General features: G+C 52.5%; 1 protein-coding gene and 1 long non-coding RNA gene across 12 annotated transcripts in view; one reads left to right on the top strand and one right to left on the bottom strand.

Annotated features, from left to right (window-relative positions):
* Bicdl1 (BICD family like cargo adaptor 1) overlaps positions 1 to 23,507 on the top strand; it is an 88,305-nt gene extending 64,798 nt beyond the window's left edge. For 2 of the 10 annotated variants that reach the window (XM_087578502.1, XM_087578505.1), the window contains 7 exons: positions 1,164 to 1,310; positions 7,763 to 7,942; positions 8,673 to 8,891; positions 9,843 to 9,986; positions 15,444 to 15,574; positions 19,534 to 19,654; positions 22,065 to 23,507. In XM_087578502.1, the coding sequence (XP_087434628.1) occupies positions 1,164 to 1,310; positions 7,763 to 7,942; positions 8,673 to 8,891; positions 9,843 to 9,986; positions 15,444 to 15,574; positions 19,534 to 19,654; positions 22,065 to 22,223 (1,101 nt within the window). In that variant the 3' untranslated portion in view covers positions 22,224 to 23,507. 10 annotated transcript variants of the gene reach the window in all.
* Positions 12,069 to 14,360, bottom strand: LOC148002354 (uncharacterized). 2 transcript variants are annotated; one of them, XR_015634869.1, is made up of 4 exons: positions 14,146 to 14,301; positions 13,862 to 13,981; positions 12,959 to 13,054; positions 12,069 to 12,461 (listed from the first exon to the last, which is right to left on the bottom strand). It is a non-coding gene; the product is annotated as an uncharacterized LOC148002354 (long non-coding RNA). The 2 variants fall into 2 exon arrangements; XR_015634870.1 differs by lacking the exon at positions 12,959 to 13,054 and having other exon boundaries at positions 14,146 to 14,360.
* Positions 23,508 to 23,634: the final 127 nt, after the last annotated feature.

The following is a 23,634-nucleotide window of genomic DNA, read 5'->3' on the forward strand; positions in this document are numbered from 1 at the left end:
GATTGATTGGTGGCCAGGGAGGATCTGTGCACAGAGCACAACTCTGATGCAGAATGGGAGGAGCCAAGAGGCCGAGGGGAAGGAAAGGCAGAGCCCAGAAGACAACAAGTCAGACATTTTTTAAATGTCCCCTAGAAAAGTGCTGAGGTCGGTCCCCAGAACTTAGACAAGGGAGAGCCGTAAGACCTCAGGTTAGACCACAGAGAAGGAGAACGTCCTGAGCATGGCAGGGGGGGAGTCACGAGCATGCAGGTGGATGAGAGATCACTGTGGTAGGAACTAACATGGGAGAAGCAGGTGGCTGAGGACCTCGGGACTCTAGAGGCCTTTCCTTCCCCCAAAGCCAGGGCTACCTGGGAAAGCTTTCTGGAGCCCCGAGGCATGGTGGTGCCCTGGATAAGGCATTTCTGTTCTTGAGTATTGCCTGAGCTTCCTCACTGCAAACCTGGAAACCAGAAGAGTCTAGGCATCTCTTTCCTTAGCTTTCTCCCTGACACTGAAGAGAGCTTACAAGAGATGCATGTGTCTTGACACTGACCGCAATGTGCGAAACTTCAGCATTTCTCATAAGGGAGACCGGTGCTGCTTCTCACAGATTCCAAGTTCAGATAAACCGTGAGGCCTCCGTCAGCTCTTTCCAGGGCCTGGGCTGATGTAGACTCTACCTTCTGTGCCCTTCTGGTACCTCATAAGCCAGGGACCAGGGTCTGAACTGGGATGGTAGCTCAGGGGAACTGGCAGTGGGCAGAGAAGGCCAAGAGCCTGTTTGCCAGAACACAACAACTCTGAGGGAACTTCCTGGTGCTTGTGACTTGAGGTGTAGGCAGATCAGGTGCTGTTCTGCCAGGCAGGGCTGAGGTCAGGCAAGGTGGGGCCTTCTCTGACTTATCTCTGGAATTTACGGAGCACTGACTATCCTCCCTCTGCCTGGCAGCCCACATTCTGGCTTCCCCTGGGCTAACTCCTACCCCTTCCCAGACAGCTTTCTAAAGGGGAGGGCCTTTCTCTTCAGCCCAGGATTGTACAGCTCTGTCCTCCAAGATGAGCCCCAAGTCCCTGGGCACAATACCCAAGACACATAGCATCATATTTGGGACTAGCCCCTCCTCCTACGCTTAGCCAGATAGAACGCTACACCTCCCTGTGGTTCTCCGTCTTTTCAGATCAAGATGCTGTCGGACCGAAAACGGGAGCTGGAGCATCGGCTCAGTGCCACCCTAGAGGAGAATGACCTGCTTCAAGGGACTGTGGAGGAGCTACAGGACCGGGTGCTGATCCTAGAAAGGCAGGGCCATGACAAAGACCTGCAGGTACTGGACTGAGATGCTACTGCATAGAGCTAGGGCCAGACCAGGCTGGGGGTGGGTGAGTGCTTAGCCATGGCCAGCACCACTGCTGGTGGCCAACTAAGTGACCCTGAGATCTCCACATGGGTCTTATACCTCCGAGGAGACTCTAGCATGGCTGTACCTGGGTAATTAAGTGTTCTCCAATCACCCCTTCTGTGTGCTCTGAGCCACTGGTCCCTATGTCACACAGTTCTTTCTGGGCAGTTAATGTGGGAGCACTCAGAGTCTCCTGTCCTAGTAGCTAGCTAGCATTTGTGAAGTCTGCCACCAGAAGATTTCAAAGGGAGCCCATGGAGCCCTGTTCTCCGCTCCCAGTGTCCTGCTGTGCTGTGCACAGGGTAAGTTTAGTTGGCTGGCACAAAGCAGAAACCAAGAGCCTTCCCAGGAGCCCAGCAGGCATACTCATCGTCTGCCTGTTGCCAGAAAGGGCACAGGCCAACCCTTCATGAACCTAACTGATATTTTTTAACCTGCCTGAGACACACTGCTTCTTAATCATTTTTGCCCTTGTTTGGAAACTGCCACTAGACTCCAGCTGAAAAAATCCAAGCTCAGACTTGGAAGAAATAACCTCCAAAACAGAAAAGTAATCTCCGATCTCCCCAGAAATACGGGGCAGCATCTGTCCCCAAGGTGCTGGGCTGGGCTGGGCTGGTTCTGCAGCATAGGGAGAGCATTATTTCCCTCTGGGTGGGTGGAGAGAGTACAGTGGTTTGTGTTGGTATCATTTGTAATTGGTTGGGCAGGCAACACTTGAATGCCAGGTGAGTCCCTACCCAAAGACCGGGCCACAGAGGCCCCACTGGGTTCGGAGGAAAGCTGCTCAGAGGTTCTGATGTGGGCTGACATTTTAACTGAAGCCAAGCGTGGTAGGCTATGCCCATGATACTAGCACTTGTGAGGCCAAATAAGACAGAATTTGATTTCAGAGTTAGCCTAGGCTATGTAGCAAGTTCCCGACCAGGTCAGGCTGTATTGCAACTGTCTCAAACAATAAAAGGAAGCAGCTTCTGAGTCTGGAGTCCAGTGACAAACATCACTGTCACTGCCTCTGTTAGCTCAGCTCTCAGTTTTCTTCTTTCAGGGTCATTTAGCAGGTTCCCCCCCCTTGGTGATTTTTGTTCCTTCGACTAATAATTTTTCATATTGTAGGCCCCCAACAAACACTGACTAGAAAATAGGTCTGGGCTGTACTTCTGTTGTTGGGGACTTGGCCAACGAGCATAGACCCCAGTTCTCAGAGTGAAGTGGGGAGTGGCAGAGAAAATGATGCCGGTCCTAAAGCCTCACAGCAGGTTTCGGCATGGAGAGAAATGTCTAAGGCTGCTGATGAACAGCAGAGAGGTACAGGCCACTTTCATCTGCTTCTCTGACGCCAAAATTAAACAAATCACTTATTCAGAGTCATGTGCCAAGTCCTTGATAGCATGGAGACCGGAAGCCTCCCTCACTCCTGCACTGTAGCAGAGTCCCCTGTTGCTCATCTGCCCTGCACGCCCTCCTTGGACCAGCACCAGCCTTTGGATCCCCATGAAGCACTCTGAGACGGAATAGAGAGGAAAAGAACTACAAAACCCAGAAATAGTCCTTGCCAAAAAGAAACTTTGAGCCTAACATGGATTTGCAAATCAAAATTATTTCCACTCCCTAACTAGGGACCTAGAAATGAGGGGAAGGAGCGAAATGAGGGGAGGGCCCACCAGTGTGGGCCCTCAGTGCTCGCTGGTGTAGACGGCACCTGAGGTCACACAGACAGGTCCACCAGCAAGGAGGACATTCCACCCTTTTCAGAGAATCATATTTATTCTCACCTTTCCTACTTGTGGAGCTGTTTCTGTCTGTGCCTTCTGTTTATGTAAAATCTCCTTGTCACTAGTTACTGTTGTCCTCCAGAAAGCCAAAATGGCCTTAAATAACAGAGAAAAATCCAGCTGACCCAGGTAGCTTGCACATTCCTAACCCAGATTTGTAAAGTGTTGAGTCAGTGGCCTTGGAATGTGTTTAATCCCTTGGTTTTAAATCCTCAGATAAGTCTAGGAGGCTGAGCAGTCAAGGCAAAGGCCTCGGCCAGCAGGAGAGCCCCTTTGATCTGCTTCACTGTTGACTAGGCCTGGGTGTGTGTGTGTGTGTGTGTGTGTGTGTGTGTGTGTGTGTGTGTGTGTGTGTGTGTGTGTGTGTGTGTGTGTTGTAGGTGCACATGTGAAGGGGTTTGTGTGTGTGGGAGTGTTGTACAGGTGCACATGCCGCAGTGCACATGCCGAGGTCAGAGAAGAGCTTTTCTGAGTCAGTTCTCACTTTCCAGCACATGGATCTCCAGGATCAGATGCAGGTCGGCAGGCTCAGTAGCAAGAGCCTTTGCCTATTGAGCTGTTCTCCCAGCCCGAAACAGAAGTTTAGGCCAATGATCAAATTCAGCTTTGGTTTTTGGTTTTTGTCTAAGGCCTTATAACAGTTGTTAAAACTCACTGCTCGCTTCATAACAAGCATTTTGCTAAACTTTGCTTGTTTGCTTTCATTTTGTTTGAGATGGGGTCTAAGGTTAGTCCTGGCTAGCTCAACTTGCTGGGTGACCAGAGCTGGCCTTGGGCTCACATTAGGCCTCCTGTCCCTGTTCTCACGTGCTGGAATGACAGGTACATGCATCCAGTCTTGGCTTTGATCCTCGGTAAAGAAATCAGTCGTCCTTCTAAGGGGCACTTGGCCCCTTACAGAAGTGCGTAGGGCCTGTGGGTAACTCATAAAGCAGACGTCCTGAGGACAGACTGCCCTGACCCTGGCTCTGTCACATACAGTTAAGCAAATCACGCTCCCTCACACCATCTCAGCCCCTCCACAACAGGAGAGGAGGCTATCCTCCTCACTTCCCTGCTTCAGGACTGAGAACTTAGTAGAAATACAAAGCATTTCATGTCCTCCTCTTTCATACGTAGAAATGCACTGCCGTCTTTCTAATATAGAGATACTATATATTTTTTTCTTCCTTTCTATTTGAGACAGAGTTTTTTGTCTAGCCCTGCCTGTCCTGGAATTTGCTCTGTAGACCAGGGTAGCCTGGAACTCTCTGCCTCCCGAGTGAGGGAATCAGTGGTGTATGCAGCCATGCCCACCTAGAGACTACTTTTACATTACAGGATTCCTATTGCCAGGCTCCTCCTTGGTTGGATTTGAGTTTTCTGCACCTCTGTCCAGGTGGTGAATCAGTCACTGACCAGAGAATGAGGCACCCCCTGGCCTTTTGTTCTCTTGATGTTACAGTGAATTACATCTCTTTGAGTGTGCGTGAGTAATTGAACTAATTGTGTCCAGTGTGTAAGAACTTGTATCTAACTGTGGGAACTGCTCCTGCTGAGATGTGTGTGGAGTTTCCTAGAGAATAATTGAAAAGCATTTGCTACTTACCGAGCTGCTTGTAACCGTGCCAAATGCTTCCTAGGAATGTCTCTTTATTCCTTGTAACCCTGGCTTATTTTGTTTCCTTTTTCTTTCCTTCCAAGTTTTCGCAACACTGGGGCTGGAGGAGGTCCCGTTGTAGCAGCAGGTGTAGCTGCAGGTATAGCTGGAGGTGTAGCAGGAGGTGCAGCAGGAGGTGCAGCAGGAGGTGTAGCTGCAGGTGCAGCAGCAGGTGCAGCAGCAGGTGCAGCTGCAGGTGCAGCTGCAGGTGCAGCTGATCCAGGGACAGGCAGGCAGTTTGCCAGGTCCTGTCCTGTCTGCAGCTGGGGCTCATTCAGGCCACTCACCAGCCACTCCCTGGCAGATAGGCTGAAGGTGAGGCTCCAGGCACCCAAAGGATTGGCTCAAGTCTCTGAAGCACTGGCTCCTTTCATGAGAACCAGAGTTGCCACCACCCACGCAGAGCCCCTGCATCTGCAGGAGGCACAGCAGCTTAGTGGAAAGAAAGCAGCACAGTCCGCTCCTCAGTGCTGGGCTTGTTCCCTAGGCCTTGGACACCCAGGGTTGCCCCTCCAGCACTGAGCTATGTTCCCAGCCAAACCCTGGCTGTTAAATTAATGGCCACCCTTGTGGGAAATGTACATATTGCTCTTTTTAAGGAAACAGAGATGGCTCCAGAAATTTCTCCACCCATACTAACCTTTAGAGGGAAAAAAAAAAATCTGTGTGTGTTTGCTGGTCTGTATACCGGACACTGTCTGAGGAGATCTGCAGGGGCTCTGGTCTGGCTGGAGTGATCAAGTAGTTGCATACTCCAAACAGGAGAGGGGGGTCAGTAGAGGGGGGTCTAGCACTGCAGTGAGACACAGCTACAGAGCAGGGCTGGTAGGGTGGTGTGAGCAGGGAGGCTGGTGTGAGCAGGGAGGGCCGCCTCTGACTGCTGCTGCTGCTCCGACAAAGGACTCAGCTAGCAAGTGAGGTGCAGCAGTAGGAGCCAAGGTCAGAGCCACCGGGCAGGAAGTGACTGTGGTGGGCCCCAGGTGGATGTTTCAGGAGAGAACTCTTCCCCAGGCCATGTTATAGCCTTTATACGACAGAGCTCTCAGTGCCCTTGGTGGAGTAATTCTCACCCCTTTATTCCTCTGCACAGGGTCTTATATACATGTTGGGGTCTGACAGCAGGTACTTTCTATTGGCTTGGTCTGAGATGTTAGGGATGCCTCATCTGCATGGGGAGGGGCTTGGGTGCTGCCCCTAAGTGACTGACTGTTGAGATCCTCTCCATGGGGTGCTGTGGTCACATGACAGGGGCCTGGTCAGGAGCAGGTGACATTCCTCCCATCCTCAGCCTAATCAGGTTTCCTGGCACTGTCCGCTACTGCCGTGTGTGTGTGTGTGTGTGTGTGTGTGTGTGTGTGTGTGTGTGTGAGAGAGAGAGAGAGAGAGAGAGAGAGAGAGAGAGCGCGAGCGAGCGTGCTTAGGGGACAACTTTTAGGGGTTGGTCTCCCCTTCCCCACTGTGGGTTCTGGGGATCAGATTCACATCTGTCAGTCTTTATGGCTGTGCCTTCCTCTGCTGAGGCAGACTACGCCCTCTGCCTCACCTTAATAATTGTTGTTAAGCTTTATTATGTATTTGGGTGTTGTGTCTGCGCATCTGTAGAGCATGTGCATGCAGTGCCCTCAGGGGCCAAAAGAGGGCATCAGATTCTGTGGGTTAAGAGTTACAGACAGTTGTGAGCTGCCTCGTGGGTGCTGGGAATCGATCGTGGGTCAGCTGGAAGAGCAGCCGTGTTCTTAACCGCTGAGTCACCTCTCCAGACCCTCCACTTACTGCTTGAGACAGTGTCTCTCTCTGACCCTCTCATTTCACTGGAAACATACACTTCAGATGGAGTTGCTGGATCATTGCAGAGTTCGTGTTTAATTCATTTAAAAACCTGCTAAGGAGGGCTGGCAAGATGACTCCATTAAAAGCAGTGACCTCGTGTATCATATTCCTGCACACACATCGTACATAACACACATACTTACACTATAATAATAACATTCCTTTTTTTATAAAAGAAACTAAGGGGTTGGGGATTTAGCTCAGTGGTAGAGCGCTTGCCTAGCAAGCGCAAGGCCCTGGGTTCGGTCCCCAGCTCCGAAAAAAAAAAAAAGAAAAGAAAAAAGAAACTGCTAGGGACACTGAGTGGCTAAGTGTACACTTCCAGCGCTCATCGGGAGTGAGATTTGTGTCTGTTCCCATTCTCCCCCGTGCTCAGTGTTTGCAGTCCTGTGGTCACTGTGGTCCCTCATCACTGTGGTCCCTCGTTGGTTTTCTACTCTGAGGGGCGGGGAAAGCCCAGCGGTAGAGCCTTGGTTGTACACAGCCAAGCCTGCCATGCTCTACAACATGAGGACCTGAGCTCCAACACACCTCAGGCTCACTGGCCGGCCAGCCCAGCCTAATCAGCAGTCCCCCAGACCAGTGGAAGCCTGCCTCGAAACACAGTGGTTCCCAGGGAAAGGCACCCAAAGGTGCTACCATTTCAGAGGTTTATGTAAGATTCCAAATTTCAGGTCACTCTGGTTATACAGACAGGCTCTATCAGAAGGAGGAGAGGAATTTAAAAATACTAAAATCTCCAATATTTAAATTAACCATTACTAAATAATGTCATACTTTTCTCCCCTCCTCACCCAAGACAGGGTCTCATTACATAGCCCTGGCTGACCTGGAACTCTTGCCTCTACGCCCAAGTATCTGGGTGTGTGCCGCCATAGCGACCCCTTGAGTCTTTTGAATCACTCGTTTCTTCCGTTAACTTTTTCCCCGTGATTTCTGAAGGACCGGAGTTGTTTGCTCTGTTGAATTTCCCAGAGGTGGGTCTTGCTGACTGGATCCCCCATAGAACCTGATGGGTGTTCCTCCTTCCTCTGTTTTTCTGAGTTGTTGGCCAGCCTAGCCGCAGGGTCAAGTCCCCAACGCTGCTTGCCGAGATGTGGATAAGCTGCCCAGCCTGCGTGTTCTTCCCACAGCTGCACCAGAGCCAGCTGGAGCTCCAGGAGGTCCGTCTGTCCTACCGGCAGCTGCAGGTCAAAGTGGAGGAGCTGACGGAGGAGAGGAGCCTGCAGAGCTCGGCGGCCACCAGCACGTCCCTGCTGTCAGAGATCGAGCAGAGCATGGAGGCTGAGGAGCTGGAGCAGGAGAGAGAGCAGGTGCCGAACTGGGCCGCAGGTTCTCCTCGTCCTCTTCAACACTACTCTGATGGCCACGGGCTGGGGTGTGAGACTCACTGGTCAGCCACTCAAACCTTGAGCAGTGCAGCCAGAGCACGGTGACCTGCTCAGTCTCTCCTGGGCCTCTGAGGTGATCTGGAGTCCTGGAGAACTTGCAGTCCATCCCTTCTGTGCTGTTTGCCTGTTTATGTCCCCCCACCAGGCTCTGACTGCAGCGTACAGCTAATCATATGTGACAGACACATTTCACGCGGCAGATTAGTGGGTTAGAGGGTGAGAGAACAGGGAAAACAGTAATTGGGGATAGCTAATCACTGGGACGAGGAAGACTGACGCAGGGCAGTTATGGCAGGCTAGATCCACGCCAGCCAGGGCTACGTAGTAAGCTCAGAAAGAATTGAGCATGGCGGTAGTGGTGCCCGCCTTTATTTCCAGTGCTCAGGGGGCAAGGGTGGGCAGATCTCTGTTCAAGGCCAGCCTGGTCTACAGAGTGAGTTCTAGGACAGCCAGGGCTACACAGAAAAACCCTGTCTCGGAAGAAAAAAAATTGAAAGTCTAAGATGTACTAGCTCCAAACTAAGTATTATGTCTTAAGATATTTAAAACCCTTGCTCCTAAAGTCAGGGTCTCAGGTCCATGTGTTTCGGGTTGGGCACTACTGACCCAGTCCTCTCTAGAGTCTGTAGTGACATAACACTTTGTGACACAGCTGAGGCTGCAGCTCTGGGAAGCCTACTGCCAGGTTCGCTATCTGTGCTCACACCTTCGAGGGAATGACAGCGCCGATTCAGCCGTGTCCACAGACTCCTCCATGGATGAGTCCTCAGAGACCTCATCCGCCAAGGACGTGCCTGCCGGCAGCCTGCGCACCGCCCTCAACGATCTCAAGAGGCTGATCCAGAGCATCGTGGACGGCGTGGAGCCCACGGTAAGGGCCGGCTGTGGGCTGTGGGCTGTGGGCAGCCTGTGGTCAGTGTGCGGGGGAACTCGATGCAGATGGGACAGTAAGTCCCCAGGTTGAGAACCATGAGCACCATGGCATCGTCCTGCTAACTGTAGTGTGCACAAGGGAACAGTGGGCGTCATAGCCAGGTAAACTCCCGAGTTGTTCTTCTGTGGTTGTCCTGATAGCATAACTGGGTGCGAGTGGGCAAAATGTAAAACTTAAGTTTGCCAGGCATGGCGGCTCACAGCTTCAACCCCAGCACTCTGAAGGTAGAGGCAGGCGGAGTACTGGGACTCTGAGGCTGGCCTGGTTTATGTAGTGAGTTCTAAAACCACCAGAGCTACGTAGTAAGAACCTGTCTCAAAAAAACAACAAAATCCCTAAGGCCTCTTCCCTGGAAAATCTCAGCACAGACTGAGGAAGTGAGCAGGGCTCTGAGAACCCAGACAAGGCCTTATGTGGGACGAAAAGGGATTTTCTTCTGGCTCCCAGGGAGGCCTGGCGTGTCCACAGAGCCATGGTGGTTTCTCCTTGACTTCTCCCGCATCTCACCCTCCTCCCACTGAGGAGTTACCCTGTTATATTAGAGGCAGTGAGGTGGAGAACAGATGTTTCTGTCGTTACAGCCTGGGTGGATTTGCAGAGTGGATGGTAGGAGGCAGTGTGGGATAAGGAAGGTGTCAGTGATGTGCGCCATTGATAACGTAGGCAGCTGCTTCTCCCAAAGCATGAAGCAAAAGCGAACTTTTATAGGGTAAAATTAAACACAGGAGTCTCTCTCCCTAAGTCCCACTTGCCTGACCTGTGCCATCCTGTCTGTCCATCTGTCTGTCCTTCCTCTTCATCTTTCCGTTCTCTGCATTGTGTGCCCTCTGTTCTCCCACTAACTGCTGCTCACGTCTCCTCCCCACACCGCTGACCTCTCTCTGTCAGGGCACCCGGAGAATGGATGACGAGTCCTTAGAAGAACAAGTGAGGCAGACCAGTGAGGACTCAAGAGCCCTGAGGGAGCTCATGGAGGGAGAGAGGGGTAAACTGAGGCAGAGCCTAGAAGAACTGCAGCAACTCCACAGTCAGGTGAGCACCCTGTTTCACAGTGCAGAGAATGTGCACAGGGGCTAAGGCTCTCTCTCACTTGTGTGACACACAGCTCCCTCCACCACATTCTTAGGGGACTGGGACCCAAACTTGAGGAACTGGGTGCTGACCACTGAAAGCCGAAGCTCCCAGGTCGTGTTGTGGGAGTTGTCATACAGTTGCTCTTTAAGGTGCTGGCTTCGTCCCCCTGGGAGCCTGTTTTTCAGCTCTGGAAACTTCTGTTGCCCTTACTGTTGCTTTCTTGTTCAATCATGACTCTCTCTGTGGACACTAAAGGACCTGAAAGATGCTAAAGAACTTAGAAGCTCCACCCAGAAAGAAGCTGTTGAGGTCTGTCCTGAGACAAGCTTCCTCTAGACCAGACTCTTGTACAGGAGTGACAGCTTGGGGGCACCTACAGATAGTCCCACTCACACCCCCACCCATCCTGGGCCACTGCTCCCACCCTCAGCATGGGACTGGCGCACAGCTCTCACCTTGGTAACGTTTCTTACACTTAAGATACCTCCATTACGAACCCTTGTCCTCCACCGCTCTCCTGGACCATATGGGGAGGCCCGCCCACAGCATCACTACCCTTCTTTCAGAGGCCAGAGAGCAAGGACGAAGGTCATAGCTGTGGCTTGCTCCTGACCACATACTGGGGAGTGGGCTAGGCAGCCCAAGGCATGCTCCTGAATAAAGTCTACAGTCCTCAGAGAGAGACTCAGTCTTAAGGACAGATCTTCTAAAGTGAAGGAATAAAATACAAGAGACAGTTGGATCCGAAAGTTCCCTGAGCAGGTCTAGCTCAGTGGTGGGCGTGTTGACTAGTGACTGCAAGGCCCTGGCTTTAGTCCCCAGCACTCCCAAAAGGAGAAGAAAAGATCGTTTAGAGGTCCTTTGGACTTGGTGCACGTGCATGTAATCAAAGCATTTGGGGTGAGGGCAGGGGGTTAGGGATTCAAGTCATCCTTAGGTACAATCGACTTCATGACAGCCAGGCTCCTTGATGCCTGTCTCACTGTTCTTCAGATTAAAGCTTGTGCTGTTGGCAGATTGGTTTGGAAATGGAGGGTGGCTGTGTTGCATTTGCTAGCCTTGCACTCTCAGGCCCACAGGATCCTCTCGCCTCAGCCTCCCAAGCATAGTTCAGTCTCCCACTTAGTAAATCAAGCACTTGCTTATTAATGTCTTGATAATTTTCTAAAGATTGTACTTTGGCTTTTTGCTTATCAGAGTTAAAAACTAAAACCTTCCTGGAGGACATTACTTCACTAGAAATACAGTTGACATATAGGTTGTCCAGAGCTTGGGGCAGAGCTTTAGGAAGCCGTCCCTACTGCGTAAGCTGACAGCCAGAGTAGCAGTGGTCGCACACACCTGTCATCCAACACTTGGGAAGCAGAGTTGAGGGCCAGCCTGGTCTACACAGTGAGTTCCAGGACAGCCAGAGCTGTTACAGAGAAACCCTATCTCAGAAAAAAAAAAAACAAAGAAAAAAAGAAAAAAAGAAAAGTGGGAAAATAAGTTTATTTGGTAAGTGGTTTAGTCCAGTTCCTGTGAGCTCCCTTCAGAGAGTCTCTAGACTCCACTGATGTCCCATACGAAGTGTAGAATTGGACTTCCTTTCCAGAAGTCTCAAAAAAAAGCCCAGCCACAACTGCATCTGCCATGTGGTACTCATGGTAGGGATTGGGGTTCAGATGGGATTTTATAGTCCAGGTGACCATGAAACACTAGGGCTTGATAGGCCTCACGCAGGCTTGGTTCACACAGGACTCCCGTAAACGGCACTGCCTGTAAACACATGTGTGGCTGTGTGGGACGCCTGCAGCCTAGAGTCTAACGGTGTGGGCGGACACAGGACTCTCTCTCTGTTTATGGAGGAAGGCACAGACAGGGTTAGCTGAGATTCCTGGAACGGCTAGGCTAAAGGTCGAGCCTCGTCCAGTCAGTGATCTGGTCTCTAAGCCCATTGCTTTCCCACTTGGGAGTGTTCTTTATGCCCCCTGGAAACTGGGCCAGCAGTGGGTGTGGACTGCTGCATGCCGCACCCTCAAAACCAACCAGACTGTTAAGTAGAAGAGTGCAAATTCTTTAATTGCTATTATCTGTTTGAGGCAAAATCTATAACCAGCATGAAGACTTGCGAGCATGAAGAGTGCCTGCGTCCGCCATTCTTAGCATCCCCTTGGCATTGGTGGATACAGAGCAGATACCAGCAATGGACAGGGGCTTCAGGATCAATTGCAGAGTCTAAATGGCCAGCACCCAGGAGCTGGGAAACGGCTCGGCAGTCGAGAGCACTGGCTGCTCCTGTAGAGGACCCAGGGTCAGTTTCCACAGCCACATGGCGGTTCACAGCCTACGGTACTTCAGTTCTGACGCTCCGTCCTAATCCACGGGCCCCGGGCACACACATACATGGTGCACACACCTGCAGCCAGCCGCCTTCACATGGCGGCAGTTTTCCTGTGGGGTGAGAGCAGGGTACCTCATGTGGGTCGTGGGCAGCTTCCATATCCAGCCAGAAGTCATCAGGTCCTGGCCCTGTGCGCTCCGCATGCTGCCAGCCTCCGCCATCTTAAGGCCTCACCTCCTCTGCACAATCACAGAGGAGCTGTGCACACTCGGGCGTGTCCCCTCCAGCTTGGCCCTGGCTGCAGGATCCTCCCTCCCTTCTGCCTGCACAGGCGTCCATGCCCATCCTTCAGTTACAGAGCAGATTTCTCCTCCTCCTTGCTACTTTCTTGGTCTCCTTCCTCCCTGGACGCGCTGTTCCGAGACTACATCCCCATGTTTTCTTCCAGTCGGGCAGACTACAGACCCCAAAATGACCAGCGCAAGGGCTAACTCAGTGTTGTCTCCTGCTGTCCCTAGCACAGGCACTGGACAAGGCTGTAACACAGAGACTCAAATGGTGATTGAAGGAAAGACCAAGTTCCATGGCTGTGAGGGTGGGCTCTTACGTGTGGTTTAACGATGCGGGCCTCTGTGGGGTGTAACCGAAGCATGAGGATAAACAAGCCAGGTCCCCTTGGATGCCAGCCGTCAGACCCAGCTTCCTGACGAGAGTGAGGAGAACAGCTCACAGCCACAGTTAGATCTGTAGTGGAACCTTCACCACACTTAGGCCTCACATAAACTCGTGGGAGATGGGGTGGGGGGAACATGCTGTTCTTTTGAGTTTTTGGTTTTTTCCTGATCTCCACAGCCCTTCCTACGCAGTTGTCTGTTGGCCTCTGGCTTCTTGAGGTTTTCTAGACCATAGTGGAAAGTTTTTCTGTTTCATACTCAAACATATGAGTATGTTTGACACAGAGAGGTGTTAGTTGGTCCCGTCCAGTATCATGGCCAGCATGTGCTTTCAAACCCCTAACTCAGTTATCCTGAAGCCAAACCCACACTCCTTTGATCTGAAGAAGTTTGTCTTTGCCACATGCTTTCTAGGTTGTCGATGGACAATGAGGCTGCCAAAACTGCTGTCACCTAGGGTAAAAGCCACCCCTCTCCCCAGTCACTTCTGCCTTGGAGCTTGGTGCATGAGAGTTTGCAGACATTCTAAGCTGCACAGTCCAAAGCTTACTGAGAAAGTTGGGGCTTTTGCAGTCAGCAGAGCATCCGGCCCAGGCCCTCGCATTCCTTATCAGGTTCTAAAGGCAAAGTTTGAGCTTAGGAGAAGCTCAGCAGTCAAGAATGCGGGCTGCTATCCCAGAAGACAGGGTTCGAGTCCCAGCACCCACATGGCAGCTTGTAACGGTCTACAACTCCAGTTCCAGAGGTTCAGCACTCTTCTGGCCGTAGTGGACACCAGACATATATATGCCTGCTTCACAGACATATGAGCAGGCAAATACCCACCATACACATACCATTTTCCCGTCTTCCTGTCTCACCACTGCGTATCTTCTGCACTCATGCTTAGAGACCGCTGGCTCTGTCTGGGAGCTTGATCTTCAGTCTAGTCGTGGAGTCAAGGTGGCAGCTGCACCCTGAATAGAAGGGAGCAGATCGGTGAGGATGGATCCTCCCTTGGGAAAATGTCAGTGGGGCTGTAACACTGACCAAGAGGTATGACTGGGCGTCCCTGTTCACGGCTGCTCCTGTCGGTCTTTATCGCTTAACACAGTCACTGAAATCTCACGAGACGATGCACTTGCCTTATGTGACTGTGGTGGAAAGTACACTGCATTAAGTCCGGTAGCGGGTAGGGTCAGCCGCGGAAACAGCTGGATGGACACCTCAGGTCTCAAGCAGAAAGGAAGGAGTCTGAGCAGACAGCCGCAGAACCGGTCCCTACTCTCCCGGATCTACAGCGGCCGTGGGTGTGTGGGGGTGGGGCGACTCTAGTTCACACCAGACCTCAAAAGGAAGTAGATGCCCTCCTCTTCTGGCTTTTCTAGTGTGAGGTCACACTTTGTTCCCCCAGCAGGGCATACAGTCATGGATGTCCCCACATGGTAAAGGTTTGGCTTGATGACTACCTCACAATGTCAGCTGATCGGTACACGGGTGTTTTAGGATTGAGTACCACTTGCAGCCACACTGTTGTACAGGTGGGGTGGACACACTTCCGAGATGTGATGTGTGTGAGTGAGGTCGCCGTGCTGTGGGGTGGGTGGAATGTGTTGCTGACACAGGCACTAGAACAGTTCTTCACTGCCAAATGGTAAGTCCCAGGTCAGTTGTGAGGACAGGGCCAGGCACCATTTACTGAGGCCTGGTCCACAGAAAAGGTGATAGAATCAGACTGACAGATCACAAGTGTTGAAATTCTATGTGGCCTTGATCTGTGGAGTTGAATGGGAAGATCAAACTGGGCCAGACGTTGAGACCCTGCCTCCAAAACTGTGTCCCAGAGCCCTGATGCACAGGGGGTGTCTTTCACACTCTATCTGGAGTGTCGCTCAGCCAGAGCCGTGGTATAGTATGCTGAGGACACGGGGACTCTGGATCCATGGCTACATCACGTTCAGCCTCCCTACAGTGTGTGTGGTGGGGAGGGGAGGCTTGTTACGAAACAGCAGGACCAGCCTACTACTCCCCATACACACCTCTAGACCTGTGGGGGTATTTTTAAAATTTTTATTCTCAGAGATTTATTTTGTCCTGAATTTTATGTGTATCAGAAGGGGATGTAGGAAAGCTTCACGATGGAATTACTGCCAGCTGTACCAGAGGGTACTGAAAAAAAACAAAACAAAACCAAAAAAACCCTTGAGGCCTCTGAAAGAGCACAATGCGTTCTTAACGGCTGAGCCATTTCTCCAGCCCCTCAAGACTGAGGTAGAAGTCGGAAGACAACTTTTTGGAGTCGGTTTTCTCCTCCCATCTTTTTATTCAGTTGGGTTCAGGCTGTCAGGGTTACATGGCGAGCACCTGTGCCTGTTGATCCACCTTGCTGGCCCCTGGGTGCCAGCGTCATCATAGACATTTCTCTTTGAAATTTGCTAGGTCACGCTGCTGAGTGTGGAGATGACCGCCCTGAAGGAAGAAAGGGACAGACTCAGAGTGACATCTGAGGACAAGGAGCCCAAGGAGCAGCTTCAGAAGGCCATCAGGGACCGGGACGAGGCCATTGCAAAGTGAGTGCCATGGATGGCTGATCTTACCTTCTGGTGTGTGTAGTGTATGTAGTGTGTGTATGTGTGGTGGGTGCACAACTGTGGCCCATTTCCACCCCCGCAGCACTGAGGATACAGGATAAGGTTTTTCCATGAGTGCTGGGATACAGACTCCGGCCCTCATGCCTGATCCTCAAATGCCCTTCCTCACTGAGCCACACTCCAGCCTCCACTCCGTTTCCTTTAATAAAACTGCGCTCTGTGGTTATCTTTAAAATGCTGGCGCCAGGCGGTGGGACCTACACTCAGGAGGCAGAGGCACGCGGGTCTACAGAGTGAGTTCCAGGACAGCCAGGGCTACGCAGAGAAACCTTGTCTCAACAATGAATGAGTGAAGGGAAAAAGGAAGGGAGGAAGTTCTGTCATGAGCTTACCATGATGTCATACACTTGTGATCTAGAACTTAGGAAATCCAAACAAGAAGGGACTTCAGTGTCAACCAGCCTACACCACGGATCAAGTTCAAGGCTGGGTTCCATAGCAGGCCCTCTCCCCTCTCCTCTGTCCTCCTCGCTCCCCCACCCCTCCCTCTCTCTTTCTCTCTCTCTCTCTCTCTCTCTCTCTCTCTCTCTCTCACACACACACACACACACACACACACACACACACACACACACACACACACACACGCAGGTTAGCTGCCCGGCTACTCACTTGACTTGTTCCAAGGGGAAGATGCCACCAGTGAAGGCTGTCATGTGACTTACTGATGTGTCTCCTGTGGGTGTGTTTGTGTGCTTTAATAGATTTGTTGCATGGTTGGTTTTTCTTTCTGCTACTATGCGTGGCGTAGACTATCCCCTGCTACTAGGTGTAGCGTAGGCTATCCCCATGTACAGTTTAGCTTCCCAAAGTCGTTATTGCACCAACTACTGCTTTGTTATTTTTAGTTCGTTCTTTCCTTTACTACAGACGTTCTCAAGCATACACAGTAGAAGCATGGCGGGAACCCTCATCTACCCTCCCTCAGCTTTAGCATGAGTCTGTAACCTCAGATCAGATCCAGTGGGGACTGGATTCTGTCCCTCCATGGGACACGTGAGTGTGCTCCCTGGCCGGCACAGTGTCGTGTGGCTGCTGGGTCAGATGGGGGTTTCTGGTTTGTGGTGGTTTCTGTGCTGAAGAGTAAGCCCAGGGCCTCACGTATACAAGTGCTCTCCCAGTAAACTGAGCTCCACTGTGAGAACACTGTGTCCAGTCAGTGTTCTTAGCCCTTCCCCATGCATACAAGTTATTTCATTAATGGAACTTCAGTTGTTTAGAATCTGTCTCTGAAGCCCCCGAGCTCCTGTCGAGCTTGCCACTCCCTTAACTGCTCGGCCCCTGGGAGGCCGGTGTCTGGGGCGCACTTTTCACTGGGGTGATTTCACGTCACAGTTTCCACTGTTCTGGTTTCCTCCTAAATCCCACTGTCAGGTCGTCATCACTGGCAACAGGGACGTGCGAATGCACGCACTTCTTTACATTGGCGGGTTGGAGGTACACGGCTGGTTGGCTCGGATTGCTGTGCAGCTAAGGCTGGTTCTGATTTGAAGTTATTCCCTAGTCTCAGACTCAGGTACCGAGGTTACAGGTGTGCACCAGCACCCCAACCCATCTAAAATATTTCCTCGGGCCTTCAGTTACCGCCCCGTCACTGAGGAGGTAAACATTGCCTCCACAGTGGAAGGTAAAGCTCTTCGACCCCACCTTAGAGAGTGAGGACACACTCACTGTGGGCCTCTGGCCCTGAGCACTGAAGAGAGCTGGTCAGTGATGCCGTGCGGGCGGCAGGTTCTACGGCTCCCCCTTCCGTTCCTCCTGAGGCCTGGGTTACCTCTGGGTCCACTTTTCTCTGGTCAGCCCTCACGTTGGGTTGTCTGTTATTTCTAGGTCACTTTCCACAATTGAATGCAGTGTATCTCAGGAAGGCCTGTCTGTGTCACCTGTCCCTGTGTGCCTCGGTCTGTGTGTACTTTAAAGCAGTGGCATTGAAACAGACGTCATCCGTGGTGCTCGCACCTGCACACATTATGACCACCAGGGTCCTGCCCAGAACCGTTGAGGCTGAATGGCTGGTGGAGCTGCTGCTTCTCCTGGTTACTTTAATGTGTATTTGAGGGGGACTCCCCTCACCAAACTGGGGTGCAGAGACCTTAAGGTTTTGCTTATCTACACAGCAAGGAAAGCCGCTAGCAACCTTGTATCCCCTTACAATTAAAAAGCTCTCACTAAAAACAAGTTAATCAGGCAGGTGAGACAGCCACAGCAATGTGGGTATCACCAGTTATTCTGAAACTAGCAATTAGCCTTACAACAAAGCAAAACAAACCAGTGACTTCATTTATATAAGGAGTTCTTCTGGACATTGGAAATAACTCTTTTTAAAGAATGGGGTTCGTGTGTGTTAAGCGGCTTGTGTGGCTGTGCCTTTTGGACCTGGGCTTGCGTTCGAAGACTCCCCTTTCTTCCTGGCACTGCAGCCCTGGAGTGCCAAGGCCCTGGCGTTAGTCAGCACATTCCCGCAGCTCGGGGGTGCTCAGGGCGCCATCTGCTGGCAGACACACGGTACTTCCTGAGGCTAGAGCAGCTGGGAGGCGCCTGGGTTTGGAAACTGTCAGGCAAATCGCGTCCATGGCAACCGCTGCCAGGAGGATTTCCGCTGTTGTTTACCAGCCAATGGCAGTGGGCATGACAGAAGCAACCTGCGGCATCTGAACCCTTGCTCATTGGACAGGCTTCGTCCTATCCCTGTGGCCCGCAGCCGCAGTGGGTGGGGCAGGATAAGCCCGGCGTTGTCTGGAGCAGCTTCTAGGGCAAAGTGGCTGTTGAATGCAGCACTCTGGGGCGGGCCGGGGTGTGGAGTAGGTGACTAATTGCTGGGTAGAGGACAAGGCGGGGAGGAAGTTTGGTCTGAGTTCTGTAAAACTGAGACTCACCTCCTCTTTCTGGCTTTGCTCATTTAGTGTGTTGTTCTGAGACTAGAGCTTGCGGCTCTCCACGGGTCTGACATATGTGCTCTGGAGCAGCCGGTGCTGCCTTTGGAGAGGCACTCAGTCACCTGCATCCTCCTTTCGTACCCTCTCCAACATGTCTGCTTTTGCATTGAGCAGCTAAAATGTAATGATGCTGGGAAAGCGAGTAGAGGAATACCCGAGGCGAGCAAATGTGAGGCATGTGGGAGAGCTGTGTCAGTGACCTGTTCAGAGACCACCCCAGTTTCCTCTGTTAGGTTTCGTACCCACCCACTGGCAGTTTTATTCCACAAAGCTTGACCTTTTCCTCCCTGGTAGCGTCATGGTAAACTGTCCGTCAATACCACATATCTGGGTTTTTACCGATGCCCATATTGCATTGTCTTTTAAGATTTTTTTTTTTTTTTTTTTTTTTTTTGGAGCTGGGGACCGAACCCAGGGCTTTGCCCTTCCTAGGTAAGCGCTCTACCACTGAGCTAAATCCCCAGCCCCGTCTTTTAAGATTTTTTTAAACAGTTCCCCAGTCATTGGGAACTAATGTTGCTAAACTGTGGCTGCCATCCTCTGAACATCTTTATCTCTGGAACAGTTTCTTTAAGGGCGCAGTAGCTAGTCCAGAGGAGGACCTTCCCATAGCAGGAGCAGAAGGTCCCCACCCTGCAGTGTGTACAGCACAGCCTGGAATTAAGGGTCAGCAAGCAGCTCCTTTGTTAGAGGCCTTTGCTGCTCTCTAGGCTCTGGTCCCATGGACTCGCTCTGACTCCCTTTAGTGTGACGCAGGTCATCGCTTACACCTATGGCTTGGGAGCATGTCGCAGTCCGTGAAGAGGCAAGGTGTCAGTGGCCCTGTGGTGTGGGGTCAACCCCTCCCTTACCCTTAGACCCACCCCAGGTCCCCTAGTGAAGAGGCAGGTGCCTCTGGCACTAGGTGCGCATGCCCGTGCTCACCTCGGCTCTTGTTCGCAGGAAGAAGGCTGTGGAGCTGGAACTCGCCAAGTGCAAGATGGACATGATGTCTCTCAACAGCCAGCTACTGGACGCCATTCAGCAGAAACTGAACCTCTCCCAGCAGCTTGAGGCCTGGCAGGTAAGCAAGAGCCTGAGGCCTAGGCGGGAGCGCCCACTGGGAATCAGCATGTATCAGTAAGAGTTCTGACGAGGTCCTGGGAGCCCGGGTCCCAGCCTCCAGGGTAGAATGCTTTAGGATGTCCTTGAGACAGGAAGCCTTGGCAGCCTCTGTTCGGGATGGACCTCCGCCAAATGTGGGGTGGCCCCTCAGCTGGCCATTCTGTTTGTTTTAAAGTAATGTGGGTCCAGGAAGCCCTGTGTGACTCAGAGAAAACTCAGAATGGGGTTTAGCCCAGCAGTCTCCCCACAGGTGAGGCTTCCTTTCTCCAAGGCACGGGTCCTGAAGCGAATGAGTCACTGCCTCTGTCTGACCCATTTTCAGGGTCTCCCAACTCCCTCCCGCTCTAGGGTTGTGACTCGGGGAGGAAAGTGAGGTAGGCTGATTCAAAATAAGGGTCTAGTGGCTAACGGCTTTCTCCAAGAAACTCTGACCTGCTAGATGGAAGTCACTTGTCTGTGACTTCCCACGGTGAGCTCCACAGTGACCAACAGCAGTGACCATTACATTATGGCCCTAAGGGGCTGGCAGCCAGAGTCCTGACTGCACCATCAGGTCACTGGCTCCCTGGCTCCAACCAGCTGCCAGCCAGAACCAGGGCTTACCAAAGCTGTTCTCTCTTCTCTCCCAACTCCAGTTTGCTTCCTCAGGGCTTTTTACTATCTGGCTCCTTTGGTTTCTGATCTAGTGGCTTTCTCAGCTCCTGTGCCGACAGCTTTAGTTGTACACCCCTCCTGCCTTTGAGGTGAGATTGAGCCTTGGTCCATTCATCTGTTGTCCTCCGCCATCTGTCCTGCATCTGCCATTTCCCCGTGGCCCACTGTGTTGTGTGCCGGTGCCTGGCCTCATCTCTGCGCCGTGTGTGCGGTGTGCTATCAAGTCCCAGCCTCCTCTCTCCATCACTGCGGCACGGGCAGACTGATGCCGCCTTATCATAGAGGGGCTTGTACTGCAGGAATAGCAGCAGGCACGGGGTCATGACCAGCTCCTGCACATGCATGTGCATGTGTATAAAGTTCTAAGGAGATATGTTTCCTGGAATTCCCTCGATGGCTTTGGGTATTTAAAGTATAAGAGCACAGTTGAAGCGACTACCAGAGAAAATGTAGCAGCATTGAGAGAACTTTGTTCCAAAGCTCTGACTTTTCCCTTTGGTGTTGAACAGCGTATTTCATGGAGCTTGTCCTAAGTGCAGTCATAGAGCATGTGCCGAGGCTCTGCACTGGGACTTTAGAAGTACGAGCCATGTGCTGGCAAAAACGACACAGGTCTAACCTGAGAGGCAAATGGGAAATGGAGCTGGCAAGGAGAGGGGGAAGAGGAGGAGCCAGGGAGGAGGTGGAATGTGAGGGACGATGAGGATGGAGGGGATGGAGGGGAGAACGGGTACACACAGGCACAGCTGTGTGCTCACCACACAGGGGCAGGGGGCAGGAAGGTCGTCTGGTTTCATTTGGAGACCTTCAAAGACACTCAGGTGACACCCACAGAGCAGAACCTGAGTGCAGCAGAGGAAGACGCCATGCTGTCCAGGGTCCGCCCTGTCTCCCCAGTGCTGCCTCAGCCACATAGCCTGGGCTTCCTGTGCTGCCGAGCTGCCCTACGATGGCCTCCCCTGCTGCCATGTGCTTGGACTCAAGCCACCACGCCCCCATGGGTGGGTCTCAGGGCCTGTTTTTCAGAGCAGCACATAGCTCACAGGAGACTGCACTGCACATGGGTGGTGAACACACAGGGCTCCTTGCCGACGGCAGTGCAGAGCCCATTGTCAGGTAGCTGCTTCTAGTCAGAGTCCAGTGACAGAGGGAACTGCCCACAGCTGCCCTTCTGCATGGGCGCTTTTTCTAGGCAGCCAGCTGCTTAGAAAGGTTAAGGCTCTACCCCATAGAGAGGCGAATAGACTGGAGTTGAAACAAGACCGCATCACAAGAAGGCTCTGCTCATAGCTTTGGCTGAGAGCTTAGCCGTGGGGTCATCCAAGCAGAGTGGCCGCCCCTGATGTGGCTTAGCCTGAGTGATTTGAAGGGGGAAGTTAGGACACAAAGAACCTTGGGCGGGTCATTGGGCTCACAAGCCAAGGTCACTCTGGGCTGAGGGTGGAGTGGCAAGCCAGACAGTGGGCATCCAGACAACTCTATAAGCTAGGATGGGGCTGCACCATTATTTAGGCCTAAAGGCAGAGGCGGGTCAGGATGGATGACCCAGGCGCTGAGGCTGACTGAACACTACATGGCGCCACTTTCTCAGCAAACTACAGTGCTTCTCCATCTCATCCTTCACCTTCACCTTCTGCCCCATTGTCTCCATCTCCCTGTCCAGCCCCAGGACCAGGTAAGAGCAGCTGCTTATCCTTGCCCTTCTCCCTCTGCAGGATGACATGCACAGGGTCATTGACAGGCAGCTGATGGACACGCACCTGAAGGAACAGAGCCGGCCTGCTGCTGCCTTCCCTAGGGGCCACGGCGTAGGGCGGGGGCAGGAACCCAGCACAGACGGCAAACGGCTCTTCTCCTTCTTCAGGAAAATTTAAGTGGGGAGGAGTCTGGCCATTGAGATGGGGGGACTAGCAGCACCTGAAAAGGGTCCCCTTTAGCTGGAGCTGGGCAGCTACACTGCCCGCCCACCTGCCCTGGGGCCCAGTTAGCTCCAGAGAGCTCACTCCCTATGTCAGCGTAATGGAGGCTGAGAGGTAGGGCCTGCTCTGTCCTCTGAAGGCTGCCCACCCCCCACACACACAAGGGACAGGAATGTATCTTGTCCCCACTGCCCAAGCCAAGCCTCAGCCTGGGCTTGCCCAGGATCCTGTTAGTGAGCAGGGCTCAGCCACTTCCCATGCAGCCCACTGCTGGGCTCTGCCACCCAGGCCCAGCTGAGCACAGCCCACCCTATAAAGGCTCTGCTGCCTCCTTGGTTTTGAACATGGGGAACAGATTGGGGCCTCCTGTGCATGCCTCAGGAGGCCTAAGCCTCCGCTCCTGCTCCAGCCACTGGCCTGGAGTGTGGGGAGACACAGCCCTCACCCGTGTGCATGCACCTCTGCTGGAGCCCCTGTACGGCAGGCGGCTCAGCCTACGGCTGTGAGGCCTAAGAACTGGGTGTACCCAAGCCCTGTTGAGGCCGTCCTGCACCCCAGGGAAGGTCCTGTCTTCTGGCTGCCACCACTCCTCAGCTTCCTCCAGTGCAGTCCTTAGCCCTAGGGAGGCCTGGGCCAGGCTGTGTCCCATTGGCCCTGTAGGCTTTAGCCTTCCAGACTTTTCCCCCATCACGGGATAGGACTAGGAGGGCACTTGTCTTCCACAGCTCCCTCCCACCTCAAATGCAACTTCTTGGCCAAGCCAAGCAAGTTCAGGCCACAAGAGTGGCCTTGGAGGGGCCTGGTTTTACCACCCTCACACTGAAGGCAGCGTGGGTGCCACAGGGTAGATGGGGCAAGGCTGCTGGGAGCCTCCAGATACTGCCCACCAGGTCTCTAAGGGACAAAGGCCTTCAGCCTGCTGCTTCTGCTCCTTCCGCAGCAGCCACCCCATCTCAGCCGAGGCCCCAGCTCAAGGCTCTGTGGGGCCGGCCTGCACTGCTCTCCACTCACTGAGCCTCCTCCCTCGACAGGGACAAGCACAGCAGGGCTGAGCGACAGAATGTACTTACAGACATGTACATACCACAGTGCTGTAATTTTGTATGTAGCAATTGTGTAAATACACGTATGGATTTTATAATACACACATAAATCTATAAAGGCATATTTTTAGAAAAACAGCGCACCACTGCTTCTTTTGGAAATAGTCTGAATAAGAATAAAATGAGTTTCTACAGAGCCTCTGCCTCGTTCCTGGTTGTCTGGAGGGCTGTTGGTGTGGGCGTGCTGTGCTCTGTGATGTGGCTGTTGGGGTAGAGGGCCAGTGCCAGCCCCAGAAGGGGCACTAGAAGTGGCAGTGTGCTCC

Source organism: Rattus norvegicus, chromosome 12 (genome assembly GCF_021556685.1).
Source record: "Rattus norvegicus strain SHRSP/BbbUtx chromosome 12, alternate assembly SHRSP_T2T, whole genome shotgun sequence".
Lineage (NCBI taxonomy): Eukaryota > Metazoa > Chordata > Mammalia > Rodentia > Muridae > Rattus > Rattus norvegicus.